Raw genomic sequence first — 20,566 nt, forward strand, 5'->3', positions numbered from 1 at the left:
ATGAATGGAACGAAAAGCTATTGCAGAAACGGTGTGAATGTAGACTGTGAAAACCTGAACTCGCTACAGACAGAGCAGAAAGATCGAGGACTTCCCGTGGTTCGGCAGCGGCCGCCGCGGAGGACTAGAGACGCACCCGACGTGCTTCGTCAGCGAGGCCGCCCCGACAAAGCACACCGTGACACCCACGGAGTTTCCCAGGGTGGATCTGGGCCACGTGGGTGGGCGGCTGCCTGCCTGAGGTCACGACCCCGGTGCTGACAACCCACCCCCAGCCGGCCGCCGCATCCGGGAGAGTCCCCGCTGGGGCCTGCACGTGTTGCCTGAGTCACGCAGTCGACATCTCCGTACACACACTCAGGCGCTCTCCAGGGCCCTGTGCCCCGCCCTAGAATGACCAGGTGCCCCGCAGCCCCGGTCCCTGCACGCACGCCGTGTGTGTGGGCAGAGCCCCTCCCTGGGCGCAGCCCGGGCCCTGCCCTGCAGGAGCTCACAGCCAAGCCACACTGGGAGCAGAGTGGAGGCCACGAGACGCCGGGACCCTCCGTGCAGGCACCCTCGACCTCACCCCTCCCAGCGCCCTCCCGGCAAAGACAGCCGGGTCACCACAAGACTTGGCAGGCCCACAGCCTCGGTTCTCAAACGCTGGTTACGTCCCCTCTTGGAGGCCGGCCACTGTGCTGTAAGGCCCAGGGCCACGAGGGGAGCCTGCGCAGGGGAGGACTGAGGGCCTGGGAGGACAGCCTCAGAGTCCCGGGCCACGGGCCAGCCCAGCTACAGCCTGACAGGGCAGCCTGCTCGGACTCCAGATGACCCCAGTGACACCATTCCAAACCGAACTCCTACGCGCTGCACCCAGGAAAACCAGATCGTGAGGCATAATGACCAATGGTGGTCGTCAGCCCTGCCTTGGGGCGGCATGCGGCGCAGCAAGAGGGAACTAAAGCAAGAGTGATGGCCCAACTCCTGCACAGACGAGTGCCCTGTGCCCAGGTCCCCGCGCCCACGGCTCGACGGGCACCCCTGTCCCGGCGCCTACAGCTCTACTCTAAGGTTTCTGGCACACGCAACTTGCTGTCAGATTGTTCAGAACACAACGGATCCACACTCGCTGTTACCCAAACTCGGAGATTTCTGCTTATCTGAACTTTCACACACTGAATCTCGGCTCACTGGTGACTGGTTCTAATCCAGGCAGAGCGAGAGCCAGCCCTCCCGGACTGCCAGCGCTGATCCAGGTGGGCACTTTTGAGGGATACGGACCCTTCCTGTCCAACCACGCCTTGCGCTTACGTGACCGGTTCCACCAGCCACTCGAATGCCCCAGCCGTCATCAGGGAGAGGACGGCTCACGAGCACAGCGGCACGAAACGACGGGCTGCCGCCGCCGCTTCCCCGCTGGTCTTGCCTAAGTACCGCACAAAGCCACAGACAAGGGCCGCGTCCTGGCTGCCCTGACGGGACCCGGGCCGCACAGACCTGTTCTCTCCTCCGTGGTGTGCTCGGGCAGAGCGACAATGCAGCTCTAGTTACTACAGCACCGTTCCCAGGGCTTATGCGATCTAAACCCCAGAAGACAAGCATCTGTAGAGAAGGGAAGAGGAAACAAATAAAACTTTTTTGTTTTAGCAACGTAATAAGTTACAGGAGAGTCTGGTCCTGACGTTACAGGCTCGTGGCTGGGAGTGCTGCGTCTTGAGCGCGTGAACTCAGAGCAGCCTTGCTTCCACGGTCGTGCCAAAGCCAGGCTCGTCTCCCTGCAGACCCCGCGGCCCCCGCCGCAGAGCAGGGCACACTGTGCGGGTTCACACTGTCTCCCCGCGTGTCGCGAGGATGCGGACTCTGACACCTCACACTTCCACGGTGCCTCTTGCTCTGTGGAAGCCGATGCAACAGACGACGTTCAGAGCAAATGTCCTTCCTCTCTGGACACTTCCTCCCCCCAAGATTCACGCCGAACCGCTCGGGGGGAGGCCTGTACTTCCACGTTTACTTCTACGACGGCCTCACCGTCTCGTAAACTGAGGCTAATTATGCAGCTGTTCTTCCAACTGATTAGATAAATCTGAAAAATTATCGTGAGCTGGCAAGCCTTCAATCCCATAAAATTAATCAGAACCAAAGCACGCACTGTCCCTCCCACTGTCTAAACCGAGAGCGACCACATGTTCCCTACAACAACCTGGCAAGGTTTTTATCCAAAATTCACCACACTGAAAACCGGTATAACAAATGCACACGCAACTACGCTGCTGCACGTGGTTTCAGAGAGGCTGGAGCCGTGATTCATCCGAGCCTGCCCACGCTGCTGCCTGTCAGCTGTCCCCGCCGTCCTAAGGGTCACCCCCTTGAGTCCAGTGTTTGCTTCTGCTAGCACCTGGGGACACTGTGACTGGGTCAAACCTAGATATTAGCTTTGAAATCCCGGCCTGATGGTCCCAAGTTGCAGCCACGTAAAGACCAAACGTGACCTACCCCCGCCACGTCAGAGCATGACAATGACCAAGCACTCCATCATCGGGACACAGGGCCTGAACAAAGCACGACTCCTCCGTGGACAGAACACTGACCTGAGGGCGTTTCCTCTGGGAAGCGGGGCGTCTGGGAGAGGCAGGAAGGCACCGCCACCGTCCCCACTGGGGGTAATGGCCCAGAGAGCCACACACACGTGCTCGGCGTCTCGCAAGGGCCGGACTCTGACTCACGCCAGAGGGTGCTTATCTCCGGGCCTAACCGGGGTTCTAAGAACAGAGGGGTGGGCGCACCAGGCCTCCCCTGAGCGGACTCCACGACGCACAGAGCCAGGCCGACCGGTCCTCAAGTGAGCGGCAGGAGCAGCGCGGGACGGAGCAGCCCCACCCCTCCTCTGAGAGGAGCGCGTCCGATTTCTCCCCTTCTCACCTGACAAAGCGCTGCTGGCGAACCGCAGCGAGCTCCCCCAGGGGGCCAGGATCCTGGTGACCAAGGCTGCGGACTGACATGTTGCACTTCGTGGGGACTGTGTGGGGAAGGCCCCCCTTTGAGGCTCACATTCAAATCTTCAAAGTGGAGAAGGTTTTAGAGACCCTCTTGTTGCAAAGACCCCGTCTTCCTGAAGAAGAGTGAGAAGTCCACATCCACAAAGCGCCTTGGGACGCCCGCCTCAAAGCCAGGAGAGCGGGCAGCGCTCAGCCTGCGTCGCAGGCCCTCCAGCAGCCTGCACGCCCGCTCACAGGAAGGGCGCCGCTGTCGAAGGCAGACATCAGAACAGCATCGTCTGTCCCGAGTCCCGAGCCCGCGCGTCGTCCCTGCGCCCCACAGAGCAGCCAGCCTCGCGAGGCGCAGAGCTGTCGGGCCGACACAGCACGGGAGGGAGAGGCTGCTGGACGGTGAGACGCAAACAGCTTGGTGACAGAAGAGGGAAGAAAGTAGGGGCTGTGCCAGGAAAAGTCATAGCGAAAGGACAGGCACCGCACGCTGCGAAACCCAAGGCCCATCTACTGGAACTCGGGAGTCACTCCCCAAGCATCCCCAACGGGCTCGCTCTTCAGTAATGCACCTTAAGGCACACAACGGGCCAAATCCTAATCCTGTATTATTCATCTAAAATGGTTTTGAAAACACCTTGCCGAGGTTAAAAGGTCTCCACAACTTTACGAGCCCATCTGTGTATAAAGGGGCAAGGCTGGCCAAGCGCTGGGTTCCGCCCCAGCCGGACTACCTTCCTCGGCCTCGGTGACCAGTGTCCATGCTCGCCACATTCTGCTTTCCAGGTGCAGCGACAGAAGCAAGACTCGCGGGAATGACGAAGAGGGTGCCTGACTGGCATGTTCGCTCCACAAGGCAAAACTGGTAAGAGCCGGGCCTGGGCGTCTTCCCGGCCACGGGCACCCCGGCTCCTGTGTGACATCACAGGCCCGTGAGTGGCCAGCCCTCGGAAGCACCGTGCGCCCCACTCAGGATTCTCTAGAACTCACACAGCGCCTCTGGCCTTCCAGCACCAAGTGTTAGCAGCTCCCCGAGATGACCAACACGTGCGTGCCTGGCTCGTCTTTAACAAAACACAGGAAGCCATTTTTTTATGAGCTAAATTCTAAACTACGTTGCTTTACACTGATTAGGCTCAAAGGACCTTTCTTTTCTTTCTTTTTTTTTTTAAGATTTTATCTGTTTATTTGACAGACAGATATCACAAGTAGGCAGAGAGGCAGGCAGAGAGAGAAGGTGGGAAGCGGGAAGATCGATGCGGGGCTCGATCCCAGGACCCGGGATCATGACCTAAGCCGAAGGCAGAGGCTTAACCCACTGAGCCACCCAGGTGCCCCTCAGAAGACCTTTCTTTAAAAGGCTCATTCATGGTGTTAATTTAACGAGAAAGGGAATATATCCTAATTAACTACTGCTTTAACGGGTGCCTGGGTGGCTCAGGTCATGATCCCAGTCCTGGGATCGAGCCCCACATCAGGCTCCCTGCTCCGCAGGAAGCCTGCTTCTCCCTCTCCCCATACTTGTGTTCCCTCTCTTGCTGTGTCTCTGTCAAATCAATACATAAAATCTTTTTTAAAAAGTAAATAATAAATTTTAAAAATTACTTAAGGACAACATCACAGAGCTACAGGCTCCTAAGAAAAGAAAGCGACATCAGTGGTCACCTGTTCTAGACCTTTTCAAACCGCAAGCCATGAAATGGATTTAATGTGTCACAACCAGTACTCAAAAGAGATTTTTAAAAAGAAGAAGAAAAAGAGAATAGAGTAAAAAGTATTAGAGCAACGAGCGTGCAGAGAGGTTAAGTAGAAACCCTTTTGGGAACCTGCTTCAGCTGCGCGTGTGTGCACGTGAGCACGAGAGGGAGCTAGAGTCCGAAACAAACACCTGTCTTCACACTGTGGACCCTGACACAGTCCGGTCCCACAGCACAAACCCATCATTCGACCGGCAGCGTAGCCAGACCTGCAGGGTGGCCCAGCGGCCACAGTGAGCGAGGACGGGCTCGAGAAGCAAGGATGACTTGCAGCCGAGGCCCAGCAGGTAGGCCGAGCGACTGCAGCGAGGGGCAGTCCCTGCAGAGGCTCCCCAGTCCGCCTACCCTCCCTGAGGAGGCCCCTGGCCCGCATAAGTGCCACATGACTCCATGTAAAAGTTGCCATGACCTCCTCATTTCTCATTTAAAATGCATCTCAAAAATCATTTCATCCACCTCATTGCAATTTGCATCTCTATGGCTCTTAACATTTGAAAACCTTCTGTTTTCACTTTTTCAGAATCTTCTGAAAATCCACACCAAATTTGAAAATGCTATTATACTGGGACACCTGCGGTTCCCATCAGTGAGCATCTGACTCTTGATTTCAGCTCAGGTCATGATCTCGGGGCTGGGAGATGGAGCCCCGTGTTGGGCTCAGGGCTGGGCATGGAGCCTGCTTGAGATTCTCTCTCTATTCCCACCCAGCCCGCCACCGGCTAGCACCCATGAGCTCTCTCGCTAAAAAAAAATTCTATCACACCGACCACTAACTCGGAAAGCTGAACTCCCTTACACAAGCGATCACTTCCCATGCCTAGCACCTTTAATACACGTCTACACACTCAACTCGTGTTCTGGGCCTCACTATCAGCCAGGGTTAGCTTCAGGCTCCTCCTGAGAACCCCAGATTTCCCTGTTCCTGATCTCATTTACTACACAAAGTCCATGTGCCCAGATTCCACATTTCCCTGAGTCACCACGTGGGCAATAACACCCAAACCCTTTTAAGTCCCCACGTTCTTTACAAGCCTCTGTGCTCTCCGTTCACGTGACAGTAACAACTGATCCTGAAAGAGTCGTGGCTGACGGAGAAGACAGCAGCACGAGGCAGTAGAAGAAATCACCCGTGTCCCTGGTACCCATGCTCAGGCCGCCGACAAAAGAAATCAGCACGGCACGAACGGGCCCAGTTACGTGCCTCTGAACGAGAACCATCGGGAGCAGGACCACAGATCCGCAGCCCACACATCTCACCCCCGGGAGCTGCCCTCGCCCAGAGCCCAGAGCCCAGAATCCATGACTGCACGTGAACTTCGCCACAGTAAATCTGACCGTCTAGATTCCCCCAAAAACAGATCAGGAAGGACGAGGAAGTGGTCACTGCGAGAAGACACAGGTGGCCAGAAACAGAGGGAAGAGAACAGGAAACGTGTAACTGGGCCACCGGCGGGCGCCGTGACTTTCCCTTGAAAGGAGGCTTCCAACTAAACCCCCAGCTCTCTCCCGCTGTGCACGTCGGCTATCGCTCCTTAACGTTCCTTCCCACATCTGCGGAGCACGAGACACTGCTGTTGTCTCTAACGCACCGGGCCCACGCTCATGTACCCCTGCACCAGACCCGCCATGGGTAGGGGCCACGACCCAGGGAGGAGAAGCACGTGGGGGCTCCGGAGACGCAAGGCGGAACCGCATCCGTGCAGGGACGCACCGGCAGACAGCAGCTCTCCCTCTCCCAAAAACGGAGTCCGCCCAGAGTGGCCATGCACGCGGCTCTTACCCCCTCCCACCCCGGCACGAGGGCACGGAGCTTTCCCAGACACCAGGCGCTGACACGGAAAGTCACCCCCGTGAGCAACCCATGACGCACGGGACCGGAGCCCGAGAGAAGTGGGAGGGGCCGCGGTGGCTCCCAGAGTCAGGGAGCAAGTGGGAGAAGAGGCCCAGGGCTGCGTGTGGCCACCGCCCCCATGTGACTCTGAGCAGCTCTGGAAGGATGTGGAGGGCTGCCACACCAGCAGGCTGCAGGGAGACTGAACGCGAAGCCAGCGGTCGCTGAGTCTGCACACTGTACAAGACCAGCAGTATGAGGATTTCCTCTCGGGCTTCTGCAACTCAGGAGGATATCGTCCTCCCCATTCAGCACCTCTGCTCCCTAAAACCAGAACAAGCCTGGTGCGGTACTCTTCAGGAAACCACACACCCACAATGACACCAGGACCGGCACCGGCCCACCGCGTGGAAACTGGGGAGCGGCTCTAAGACCACTGGGCCCCGTGTGAGTGACGGGGAAAGAGCCACAGCGCCCGGCACCGTCCTCCTGAGGGTGTGCGAAGCCGGGGAGGGAGGCTGGGGCGCCGGGGGTGAGAAGGGGCGGGGGTGAGGGCAGGGGAAGGCCTCACGGTGCCCCAGCTTCCAGCACGGCCGCACTTCTCACTTGCCCCGTCAGTGACACCACGTGGGGTGGCGTATTCTGTCTTGCAAAACATCATTCTGTTTTGCAAATTTTGGGTTAATGTTAAAAATGAAGCTGTCTCAAGTCGAGTAACTTAATAGGATCAAGAGTCAGCCAAGTGATACAACAACAAGGAATTTCCACAAAGGGAAACGGGAAAGGATGAGCTGGACAGACCGGCCAGAAAAAGGCAGCTTTAGAGCAACACGTAGGGTTTGCTTAAGTCAGAAAGCCAAGCTGCCCTTAGGAAAGCAGAAGGCGACAGCTGGGAAAAATCCTCCGGCAACCATCGGCGTTGTCCTGCCTGTCCTTGAGCTCCGTCTCTGAGCGGCCGACCCAGACAGGACGGACGGTGAGCGCCGGGCAGAGCTGGACGGCAGCGCGAGCTCAGACGGGCGAACATGAGCAGACGACGAGTAAAGCAGCACCGGCACGGCAGAGACGGCGGGCAGGACGGCGGCCCACTGCCCTTCTCGGGCAGCGGCGAGAGGCACAGGTGCTGGAGGTCGAGCGTCTGGGGAAGGCCGCCACTGGCACAGCACAGGCCCAGGCCTGCAGCCACAGCGAGGCACACAGCACCCACAAAGCATGTACAGGACACTCGGGTCGTACCATGCTCAGAGCGGGGCTCCTCCAATATGCCCGGAGCCCCTCAGGGGCTAAACGCCGGGCCTGCCATCTCAGCCACAGAGGTTGGGACCTCGGCCTTCCTGACCGGCTCCGGATGCCCTGTCTCCAGCCACACACTGTACTGCCATCATATAAAGTCCACGTTATTTTACCTTTCAAAATTCCCAAGTGGCCTTCTGCTCAGGAATAGAGACAAAAACGAGAAGAATCCAACATCACGTATGATACACTAATGAGGACAAATACAAACACGAAGTGGTCAAAACCAGAGATCGACGATGGGCGATGACCTGTCCTCTCCTATCCTAGACGGGAGAGCTCTCTCCCCACCCAGAGGAACTCACAGCGAAAGCCAGCCGAGAGCCACCGTCCACCTGCCTGGCCCAGCAACCTGCTCTTCAGACAAGGTTGGGGGACACGACTGGGGCTGCTGCTGCACTTGGCATTGCCTTGGCTTCCCGGAGCTTCAGGCTCTGATGGAAACCCCCTCGGAGGGGAGCAGGATGGCGGCAGAGCAGAAGACCGAGATATCATCAGGGCCCAGGAGTTCGGCTGGAAAGTCATCAAACGATCCGAACACCTACAAACCCACCAGGAGATCGAAGAGAAGAGGAGCAGCAGCTCAGAACGGAAAATCGACCACGGTCGGGAAGGCGGGACGCGCGGAGACGTGAGTCCGAAGCGACGGGAAGAGAGACCGCGGGGGGAGGGGCCGGCTCCCGGCAAGCGGGGGAGCAGCAGAGTTCCACAAAATCCGGACCTCTAGAAGTCTGCTCCACGGACGACGTCCCTCCAGAGGCTAATGGGGGTGAAGCCCAGGCAGGGACAGTGTGGTGTCGGGTCCCGCGGGGTCACAGAAGGACCGGGCGTGTCTGAGTGCGGCAGAGCTGGCAGGTATTGGAGCAGGGAAGCCGGCGCCAGAGACAGAGCCAAGGACGGGGCGCTCAGCTCGGGGTCACCTTAAACCATGACCCACGGCACAGCCGGGCCACTGCTCTTCGAGCAGGGACCCCACAAGTGGCACATCTGGGGAGACTCACCTTCCCTCTCTGGAGGCAGGAATCTGCTGGGTTTGGAGACTCCAGACGGGCCGCGCCAGAAACAGGGACGCTCGGAGCGCGGCCGGAGACCCCGAGACGGGAGGGACTCACGGCTTTTCTCCGCAGGCGCACTGAGGAGCGGCCGGGCTCTGGGCTCCTCCGGCGGAGGCTGGGGGCCGCCATCTTCATTCCCGCCTCCGCGGCTCTACGGAAAGCGCTCGGGGACCAAGAGCTCCGAGAGCGAACCCAGCAGATGACTCAGCCCGAGCCCTGGCCAGGGCGGCGCAACCCGCCTCGGGCAAAGACGTTTGAGAATCACGGCAACAGGCCCCTCCCCCAGAAGATCAGCTAGAACGTCCAGCCATGGCCAAGCTCACCCATTAACGAGAATGGTGGAACTTCAGAGCTAGCTGACAGCAACTCATAGAACTCATGGCTTTCTTCCTGTGATCCTTTAGTCTTGCCAAGTTCAATTTAAAAAAAAATTTTTTTTCTATTTTAATTTTTCCTCTTTCCTATTTTAAAATTTTTAACTATTTTATCTTATCAATACATTTTTTAAAATCTTTTTTAATTTTCATCATTAGTCGTATTTTATCCCTCCATTGCATTTAACCTTAATTTTTATATATAGATTTTTTTTCCTTTAAAATTTTGGGATACAATTTCTAATAGATCAAAATATACCCTAAATGGAGCACATGGCTTTGTTCTAGTCTCCAGCCTGATCACATTCCTTCTTTTTTTTCCACCTACTTATCACTTCCTTTTTTAGAATCTTTTTTAATATTCATCATTACAGCTATATTCCATCCCTTCATTGTGTTTACCCTTATTTTTGTGTGTATATATATAAGTTTTCTTTCTTTAAAATTCTGGGAGGTAGTTTCTTCTAACAGACCAAAATATACCCCAAAACACTCAAAATCAAGTGTGTGGCTCTGTTCTATTCACCAGTCTAAGATATATATATATATATATATATATATATATATATATTTTTTTTTTTTTTTTTTTTTTTTTCCCTTCCCCTTCTTCTTCTTTCTTTCTTTCTTTCTTTCCCCCAATCTTCTCCCCCTGGTTTTGGGTCTCTTCTGATTTGGTTACTGTGTATTTTTCTGGGGTTGTTGCTACCTTTTTAATATTTTGTTCTCTCATTCATCTGTTCTCATCTGGATAAAATGACAAGGCAGAAAAACTCACCATAAAAAAAAGAACAAGAGGCAGTACCTACAGCTAGGGACCTAATCAATATGGACATCGGTAATATGTCAGAACTAGAGTTCAGAATGACGATTCTCAAAGTACTAGCTGTGCTTTCCCCCAAAGCATGGAAGGTACTAGAGAATCCCTTTCTGGAGAAACAAAAGAACTAAAATCTAACCAAGCTGAAATTAAAAAAGCTATTAATGAGGTACAATCAAGAATAGAAGCTCTTACTGCTAGGATAAATGAGCAGAACAATTAGTGATATAGAAGACCTGATGATGGAGAATAAAGAAGCTGAGCAGAAGAGAGACAACTACTGGACCACGAGGGGAGAATTCGAGAGATAAGTCATAATACCATAAGACAAAACAATATTAGAATAATTGGGATCCCAGAAGAAGAACAAGAGAGACAGGCAGAAAGCATATTGGAGCAAACTATAGTAGGTAATTTACCTAATATGGCAAAGGGAACAAGCATCAAAATCCAGGGGCACAGAGAACCCACCTCAAAATCAATAAAAATAAGTCCACACCCCATCATCTAATAGTAAAACTTACAAGTCTTAGAGACAAAGAGGAAATCCTGAAAGCAGCTTGGGACAAGAGGTCTGTAACCTACAACAGTAGAAATATTAGACTGGCGGCGGACTGATCCACAGAGACCTGGCAGGCCTGACAGGACTGGTACGATATATTCAGAGCACTAAACGAGAAAATATGCAGCCAAGAATACTATATCAGCTAGGCTGTCATTGAAAACAGATAAAAAGCTTCCAGGACAAACAAAAATTAAAAGAATTTGCAAACACCAAACCAGCCCTACAGGAAATATTGAAAGGGTCCTATAAGCAAAGAGAGAGCCTAAAAGTAACAGACCAGAAAGGAACAGAGACAATATACAGTAACAGTCACCTTACAGGCAATATAATGGCACTAATTCATATTTTTCAATAGTTACCCTTGTAAGTGGGCAAAATGCCCCAATCAAAAGACAGAGGGTATCAGAATGGATTAAAAAAAAAAAAAAAAAAAAAACAAGACCCATCAATACGCCGTCCCCAAGAAACTCATTTTAGACCCAAAGATACCTCCAGAGTTAAAGTGAGGGGGTGGAAAACCATTTACCATGCTAACAGACATCAAAAGAAAGCTGGGGTGGCAACACTTATATCAGATACACTAGATTTTAAGCCACGGACTATAATAAGAAATGAGGAAGGACACTATATCATATTTAAAGGGTCTGTCCAACAAGAAGATCTAACAATTTTAAATATCTATGCCCCTAACATGGGAGCAGCCAATTACATAAACCAAATGACAAAATCAAAGAAACACATCAACAATAATATAATAATAGTAGGGACTTTAACACCCCCCCCCTTACTGAAAGGGACAGATCATCTAAGCAAAAGACCGACAAGGAAATAAAGGCCTTAAATGACACACGGGGCCAGATGGACATCACAGATATATTCAGAACATTCCATCCCAAAACAGCAGAATACACACTCTTCTCTAGTGCACATGGAACATTCTCCAGAACAGATCACATCCTGGGTCACAAAGCAGGTCTCAACCAGTACTAAAAGATGCGGATCATTCCCTGCGTATTTTTAGACCACAATGCTCTGAAACTAGAACTCAATCACAAGAAGAAAGTTGGAAAGAACCCAAATACATAGAGGCTAAAGAGCATCCTACTAAAGAATGAATGGGTCAACGAGGAAATTAAAGAAGAACTGAAAAAATTCATGGAAACAAATGAAAATGAAAACACAACGGTTCAACATCTTTGGGATGCAGCAAAGGTGGTCCTGGGAGGAAAGTCTAGAGCAATACAAGCCTTTCTCAAGAAACATGAAAGGTCTCAAGTTCTCAACCTAGCCCTACACCAAAAGGAGCTGGAGAAAGAACAGCAAAGAAACCCTAAACCCAGCAGGAGAAGAGAAATCATAAAGATCAGAGCAGATATTAATGAAATAGAAACCAAAAAAAAAAAACAGGAGAAAAGATCAATGAAACTAGGAGCTGGTTCTTTGAAAGAATGAATAAGATTGATAAACCCCTGGCCAGACTTACCAAAATGAAAAGAGAAAGGACTCAAATTAATAAAATCATGAATGAAAGAAGAGGAACAATATTAGAATAATATTAGAATATTAGAACATATTAGAATATTAGAACAATACCAAAGAAATACAAACAATTATAAGAACAAATTATGAGCAACTATACACCAGCAAATTTGACAATCTGGAAGAAATGGATGCATTCCTAGAGTATAAACTACCAAAACTGAACCAGGAAGAAATATAAAACCTGAACAGACCCATAACCAGTAAGGAGACTGGAGCAGTCCTCAAAAATCTCCCAACAAACAAAAGCCCAGGGCCAGACAGCTTCCCAAGGGAATTCTACCAAACATTTAAAGAAGAATTAATACCCATTCTCCTGAAACGGTTCCAAAAAACAGAAATGGAAGAAAAACATCTAAATTCATTTTATGAGGCCAGCATTACCTTGATCCCAAAGACCACATCAAAAAAGAGAATTACGGACCAATATCCCTTATGAACACAGATGCGAAGATCTCACCAAAATACTAGCTAATAGGATCCAACAATTCATTAAAAGTATTATTCACCATGACCCAGTAGCGATTTATTCCTGGGCTGCAAGGTTGATTCAACATCCACACATCAATCAATGTGATACAATACATTAATAAAAGAAAGAATAAGAACCATATGATACTCTTGATAGATGCTGAAAAAGCATTTGACAAAGTACAGCATCCTTTCTTGATCAAAACTCTTTCATACCTCAATATCACCAAAGCCATCTATGAAAAACCCACAGTGAAAATCATTCTCAATGGGGAAAAACTGAGAGCTTTTCCCCTAAGGTCAGGAACATGGCAGGGATTTCCACTATTTCCACTATCACCACTGCTATTCAACATAGTACTAGAAGTCCTAGCCTCTCAGCAATCAGACAACAAAAAGAAATTAAAGGCATCCGAATCAGCAAAGAAGTCATCAAACTCTCATTCTTTGCAGATGATATGATACTTTATGTGGAAAACCCAAAAGACTCCACTCCAGAACTGCTAGAACTCATACAGGAATTCAGTAAAGTGTCAGCATATAAAATCAATACAGAGAAATCAGTTGCATTTCTATACACCAACAAGAAAGAAGAAAGAGAAATTAAGGAGTCAATCCCATTTACAACTGCACCAAAAACCATAAGATACCTAGGAATAAACCTAACCAAAGAGGCCAAGAATTTGTACTCAGAAATCTATACTCATGAAAGTACTCATGAAAGAAATTGAGGAAGACACAAAGAAATGGAAAAACGTTCCATGCTCATGGACTGGAAAAACAAGTATTGTGAAAATGTCTATGCTACCTAAAGCAATCTACACATTTAATGCAATCCCTATCAATATACCATCAATTTTTTTCAAAGAAATGGAACAAATAATCCTAAAATTTACATGGAACCAGAAAAGACCTGAATAGTCAGAGAAATGTTGAAAAAAACGCCAAAGTTGGTGGCATCACAATTGCAGACTTCAAGCTCTATTACAAAGCTGTCATCATCAAGACAGCATGGTACTGCCACAAAAACAGACACACAGATCAATGGAACAGAATAGAGAGCCCAGAAATGGACCCTCAACTCTATGGTCAACTCATCTTCGACAAAGCAGGAAAGAATGTCCAATGGAAAAAAAGAGTCTTCGACAAACGGTGTTGGGAAAATTGGACAGCCACATGCAGAAGAATGAAACTGGACCATTTCCTTACACCACACACAAAAATAGACTCAAAATGGATGAAGGATCTCAATGTGAGGCAGGAATCCATCAAAATCCTTGAGGAGAACACAGGCAGCAACCTCTTTGACCTCTGCTGCAGCAACTTCTTCCTAGAAACATCGCCAAAGGCAAGGGAAGCAAGGGCAAAAATGAACTATTGGGACTTCATCGAGATCAAAAGCTTTTGCACAGCAAAGGAAACAGTTAACAAAATCAAAAGACAACTGACAGAATGGGAGAAGATATTTGCAAACGACATATCAGATGTAGGGCTAGTATCCAAAATCTATAAAGAACTTATCAAACTCAACACCCAAAGAAGAAATAACCCAATCAAGAGATGGGCAGAGGACATGAACAGACGTTTCTGCAAAGAAGACATCCAGATGGCCAACAGACACATGAAAAAGTGTTCTACATCACTCGGCATCAGGGAAATACAAATCAAAACCACAGTGAGATGCCACCTCATACCAGTCAGAATGGCTAAAATCAACAAGTTGGGAAACAACAGATGCTGGCGAGGATGTGGAGAAAGGGGAACCCTCCTGCACTGTTGGTGGGAATGCAAGCTGGTGCAGCCACTCTGGAAAACAGCATGGAGGTTCCTCAAAAAGTTGACAATAAAGCTCCCCTATGACCCAGCAATCACACTACTGGATATTTACCCTAAAGACACAAACGTAGTGATCCGAAGGGGCACGTGCACCCGAATGTTTATAGCAGCAACGTCCACAATAGCCAAACTATGGAAAGAACCCAGATGTCCATCAACAGACGAATGGATAAAGAGGATGTGGTATATATACACAATGGAATACTATGCAGCCATCAAAAGAAATGAAATCTTGCCATTTGCAACGACGTGGATGGAACTAGAGGGTATTATGCTGAGCAAAATAAGTCAATTAGAGAAAAACAATTATCATATGATCTCTCTGATATGAGGAAGCTGAGAGGCAAAGTGGGGGGTCATGGGGGGAAGGGACGTAAAAAATGAAACGATAGGATCGGGAGGGAGACAAACCATAAGAGACTCTTAATCTCACGAAGCAAACTGGGGGTTGCTGGCGGGAGTGGGGAGGGAAAGAGTGGTTGGGTTATGGACATTGGGGAGGGTATGGCCTATGGTGAGTGCTGTGAAATGTGTAAGCCTGACGATTCACAGACCTATACCACTGGGGCAAATTAATACACTGTATATTAATAACAATAAAAAAAAACGCCTCATGGGTGTGTTCAAGATGAAACTGGAAACAGAGAAACTCCAATGTAAACAAGTGACTTCAGGTCCGCTGTGCTTCTCCCGGGGCATTCAGAGGTTCCAAATGCAACACGCGGGGTGCCATTATGCTCTTGTCTCTGAGCGCAGGGACACCCATGCTCCATGCCCCGCGCACGGCCAACACCAGTGCCCCCTCCACGGCAACAGGGGCGCACACGGCCGTGTCGAAGCAGGCAGCCCAGCTGGTCTTGAGAACAAGAAGTATTATTGTCATGACAGCAAATGAGCTCTCATGGCTCTGGGCCACATGGTATCAGGAAGATTCTCCAGACTCTCTTCCATCATTTGCAAACATCACGAACATCTCTGTAACGGAAACTCCCAAAGGGCATGGAATGTCAATGCTCCAAGTCCCCAGCAATCTCTCTGGATGTTAGCATGGTGGGACCTCCCCGCCGGAGCACCCCGCCTTGTAAACACAGTTCATGTCCCGGGTGATCAACGAGTGTCCGTTACGCTTTTTGTCAAAGATTTTTTAAAAGGCTGGTGACTGGCATTTTGCAGTAACCTCCACGAAAAACCCACCATACTCTAGTATGTAACTACTGCACGAACACGGCCGCCGGCAGCCCACATGTTAACTCATGGACGACGCTAAAGGGACGACAGATCTTCCGCTACAAAGCAAAAAGCTACGTCACACCCCACGAAGCCACATATGTAGCCCAGAGCCCCACCCGTGCACATGTCCACATGCTCCAAGACGTCTGTGGCTGGCAGGGCTAGCACTGGCCTGTCCCCAAGGCTGATGCCGCACCAGCGTCCGGCTCCCCACCCCTCCCCGCAGCAATGCCAGATCTGGCGACACCCTCGGCAAGCTGGCATTAAGGGAGTGCACGTGAGCACTTACCTGCCCATCCTGGCCCACATGGTGGATCTGGAGATTGCCCTGCAGAATGGGTGAAAAAGGCACAGATCAAGGACCAGAAAAACTTCCAGGCACAATGAGACAGAGGTGGGGCAACCGTGCCATCTGTGAATAAACAGCAAAACTATGCATACCAGTTCTACAAAAAGTCAACCCCCTGTAACAATGAAACACCCAAAACAAAACAAAAACTGAGTTTACAGACTATTTTTTCTTAGAAAAACAAGCTGAAAAAAAAAAACATTGTACCCACCCCCCAGTCCTGACCCCAAATGGAACTGTCATGTTTTCCCCAAAATTCAATTTTGAAACAACTTTAGACCGAAGAGAACAAGAAGTTGTTACACAGCACGGTCCCGTGTACTTGTCACCCAGGGCCCTGACGGGGACGCCTGAGGCACCCAGGTGCAGTGCCCCAACCAGGAAGCAGACAGGACACAACACAACTGACCAGATCACAGGCGCACTGGGGTCTGACCAGGTGGAAATGCATTTTCATTTGTTTAGGAAAAAATGACTGTCACAGCTCTAAGAGGCTCTGTTAAAACTGTCTGTACAGGTAGCTTCGCTTTGACAAAATATTTGTTCAACGAACAAGTGTTTTACGTGTGGGGACCAATCGCGGCTGTAACTTAGGACAAAGAAATCATTAATGGCATCAGCGAGTTCTTCTGATTCAGTGCATTCAATTCCTAATGGAAACAAATGCTGGATTACATGGACAGGAGGGACGCACTTATGAGATGTGAAAAAAGGGGCAAATTCATGAAATTCAAGAATATCCTAATGACTTTTTGGGCAGAAACAGTATGAACACAAATGTATAATGATTTCCTTTCAGGAGGCTACCGTAAGTTCCAGGGCGTAGTGAAGGATCCCCTATCCTGGCAGGCGTCTGGGGCCACTAGCTGGGCCTCACACCTCTCTGCGCCCCTACCAGGGAGCTCCCCCCGCCCTCAAGGCAACCCAGTGCCTGCGACCTCCTCCAACCGTACCATTGGCTCTCCTTCCCCACCCAGCGCTGTGGCCACTCCACAAGCTGGCTGTCCTCCTGCCGGGGTACCCCCTTACAGGACCTGGCCAGCGCTCGCTTGGGAGCAGGTCCTTACCCCCCACCCCTGCCCCAAGTACCTCTATGCCACTTCCCTCTGGATGCAGCCTGCTGACAGGCACCTCCGTCCTAACAACATGTCCTGGGTCCCTCTCCCCGCAGCCCCTCCCCCGACCACAGTGACCTCCTGAGGAAACGGGAGTCAGGTGGTCACTAAGGGACGCTGTGTCAGCTGGGGACTCCCAGCCATCCCCCCTGCTGGACCACGACTGGAGCGCAAGAGCACAGGGACACAGAGCAGGCCCAGGGCAGCGCTGGGGGCTGCGACTCACCTCGCTGTCCTGCGTGATCTGCACCTGCTCGCCCTGCGGCACCTGCGCGATGTGGAGATGGCCCTGTGGGATCCGCAGCAAGAGAAGACACCAAGAAGCATCAGAAGAAACCCAGAGCCACAGGAAACGAGCAACGCTTTCTGAAGCTCTTGCTCCGGATTGGCTGCTGGCAATTCCAGACCACTAAACCCTGAACAGCGTAAGAGAACATGCGGACGGGGGAGCGCATTATCAAAGAGCCTCCCGAAACCACCAAGTTCTGGTCTGTAACACACACAGCACCGCAACAGTTCTTAAAGAAGCAATGGGGCCCAGGAACAATCTGTTCCATCCTCAAATGGTACCGAACAGGCAAATTTAATAACAGAAAGAGCATTAAGAGAAGACGGGAAACAGGGGCGCCTGGGTGGCTCATGGGTTAAAGCCTCTGCTTTCAGCTCGGGTCATGATCCCAGGGTCCTGGGATCGAGCCCCACACCGGGCTCTCTGCTCAGCAGGGAACCTGCTTCCCTTCCCCTCTCTCTGCCTGCCTCTCTGCCTACTTCTGATCTCTGTCTGTCAAATAAATAAATAAAACCTTAAAAAAAAAAAAAAAAAAGAGAAGACGGGAAACAGAAATTTCCCAGGAAATGAGAAGAACTTGTTTTTCTGCCATCCTGTCAACTTGGAGGGACCAGAAAGCTCCTGGAAGCAGCAGGTGGTCACCTCGCGGTCTGGGGTAAGAAGGCCACACTGCAGTACAGGGTCGGTAGGAGGGGCTGCACGGGGCGTCTACACTGAACATGGGTCAGCAAGGTGTTTAAATCAAAGAAACACAAAACTACTTAAATAGGTCGGTCAACACCAAGAACCCGGCTAATACGCCCTTAGGGCTGTGGGGGCAGGCAGGACCCCGCCCGCCATAAATGCCAACGGGACTCAGCGCTGCTTCGAACTTGCTGCTGCGCTGGTTCTACTCGGACCGTGCAAACTGGATCGAAGCGATCTGCCTCGGAACTCCCTCAAAGACTCTGACGCTAAGACGGGAGTAATGGCCTTGGTGACGGTCAGTCACACAGAGGACTCAGCATCCTCCTTTGGAAGGTGAAGAAAACTCCTCAAAAGCACTGGTTAGCAGCTTTCCGGAAGCCCAGCTTTCCAAGGCAGCACACCAAGTGCCAGGTCAGACTGGGGCCCCCTGCGACTTGCCAGAGAACGCAGCTGGGTGGGACGAGGACGTCCGCAGGAGCCCAGGAGCATGATGAACAGGGGCAGCTCCCTAGAGACACTCCCTACTCTCCTCGGCCACAGGGCCCAGCGAGGATCAGGAGGACTTTCTTCCCCGGGCCGGGCCATGCAAAGCAGACTGCGGTGCTCACAGCCTCCACGAGCTCAGCGCACGTCACACCACCTAGAGGAAGGGCTACGCAGGACCGAAGGCCACTCCCTTTCTCTCCAGACGCCAGAAGGAGAGGACTTTTTCTTCCCTCAGTGGAAGGGTGCCCGTGTTTCTGAACTGAGAAAATATCCACCTACAGTGGACAGGAGGACAGGCCAAAATAGGGACAGTTGAAGACCCAGACCCTCGGAGCAGACGGCAGCCTCCAGGGTAGCACGTGCAAGGGAGACGAAGGGGCCATGAGGCGTGGCCCTTCCCACTGGCCGTGGCCCTGCCCCAGCCCCAGCCCCCTCCCCACATCCCTTCCGGAGGCAGACTAACGAGGAGGGTACATACTACTTGGACCTGTCCGTCCTCTCCGATCTGGTGGATCTGGACCTGCTGGGCGTTGGCCAGGGCGTAGTGCAGGGCCTGTGGCGGGGGCTGCGGCATCTCACTGGCGGGGGGCGGGGTGCTCATCACGGTCTCTGCGGAGAAGTACAGAAGGCCTCAGGCACCAGCCGGAGTCGGGCGGCCCCAGCCCCGTGCAAGCCTCTGGGCTTCCTTCCCTCCCCAGCCCCACATCCCCACAGAGAGGAAAGGGAATTGCTCCTCCCGAGTCCAGTCGACAGGTCCCAAGGGAGGACCCTTGGCATGGTCTAGAGACCATTAGTTCTAAGTGCCAGGGAATGGAGGTTTCCGACCTGTGGACAGAAGGGGTCTGAAGGTCTGACTGCTTGGACAGACGATTCTCATTCGTTTGTTAAATGAAGTGGCTCCGGATTCATCAACAAAATGAAAAGAAATAAAGTTGGTAATAGTCTGCTTTACGCCAGCAGTAAATAATACTTGTTCATGGACAATTAAACTCACTGGTGGGGGGGTAAATCCCCAACCACTTCCTTAAAGATACATTTCCAATAAAACCTCACTCCCTTTGTTTAATCCAAAATAATACATTGTGTCGACGTGTTGTGTGTTAATTTCAGCTGCAACCTGCAACCTTATCTTAACAGAACTTTCTTAAACACTTAGAACATTAAAGCCTCCGAAAAACATTCTGATTGTGTGTGTACAATTTTCTGCAGAGAATTATGGCAGACGGATAGTAAAAAATGTAAACACTCATCACGGCAGGGTGAGACTCAGTGAGAAGTGAACGGAAGGAGAAAAAAGGTGTAAAATGTCTGCTTACCCAACGAAAGCTTTTCGTTTTTTAACAGCTTAATGGTGGGCATTACATGGACATAAAACATACATTACACTGAATGCGTCTGCATGCGAAATGTTAACCCTTGCATTATCTCAGAAATGACAACCTTTTCAATGATTTCAAAGTATAATGAAAACTAGCTGTCAACATTTTAAAACGTCAAGTTAAAAATATGCAAGGAAGAATACACATTTTCTAACCTCTTAAAGGGGGTATTTGACCAAAACATTTAAAGTTCACTGGGCGAGTTAATAAGAATTACATAACTGAATAGATTCCCAAATCATTCTGCTCTAGCGTTAATAAAAATTCACTGATCTAGGGGCGCCTGGGTGGCTCAGTGGGTTAAAGCCTCTGCCTTCAGCTCAGGTCATGATCTCAGGGTCCTGGGATCGAGCCCCGCATCGGGCTCTCTGCTCAGCGGGGAGCCTGCTGCTCCCTCTCTCTCTGCCTGCCTCTCTGCCTACTTGTGATCTCTGTCTCTGTCAAATAAATAAATAAAATATTAAAATAAAAAGTCACTGATCTTGCCAGTTCTCTATTGGCTCCAATAAAGGAAGAATGAGTCCCTG

At 50.9% G+C, this 20,566-nt stretch overlaps 1 protein-coding gene across 11 annotated transcripts in view; it reads right to left on the reverse strand.

Annotated features, from left to right (window-relative positions):
* Positions 1-20,566, reverse strand: part of BANP (BTG3 associated nuclear protein) — a 104,423-nt gene that overhangs the window by 16,505 nt on the left and 67,352 nt on the right. For 7 of the 11 annotated variants that reach the window (XM_047712445.1, XM_047712449.1, XM_047712451.1 and 4 more), the window contains 3 exons: positions 19,139-19,269; positions 17,425-17,496; positions 16,024-16,062 (listed from right to left, as the gene is read on the reverse strand). In XM_047712445.1, the coding sequence (XP_047568401.1) occupies positions 16,024-16,062; positions 17,425-17,496; positions 19,139-19,269 (242 nt within the window). The remainder of the gene's footprint in view (positions 1-16,023; positions 16,063-17,424; positions 17,497-19,138; positions 19,270-20,566) is intronic. The other 4 variants (XM_047712446.1, XM_047712450.1, XM_047712448.1 and 1 more) reach the window with 1 other exon arrangement.

The sequence above is a fragment of the Lutra lutra genome, chromosome 17 (genome assembly GCF_902655055.1).
Source record: "Lutra lutra chromosome 17, mLutLut1.2, whole genome shotgun sequence".
NCBI lineage: Eukaryota > Metazoa > Chordata > Mammalia > Carnivora > Mustelidae > Lutra > Lutra lutra.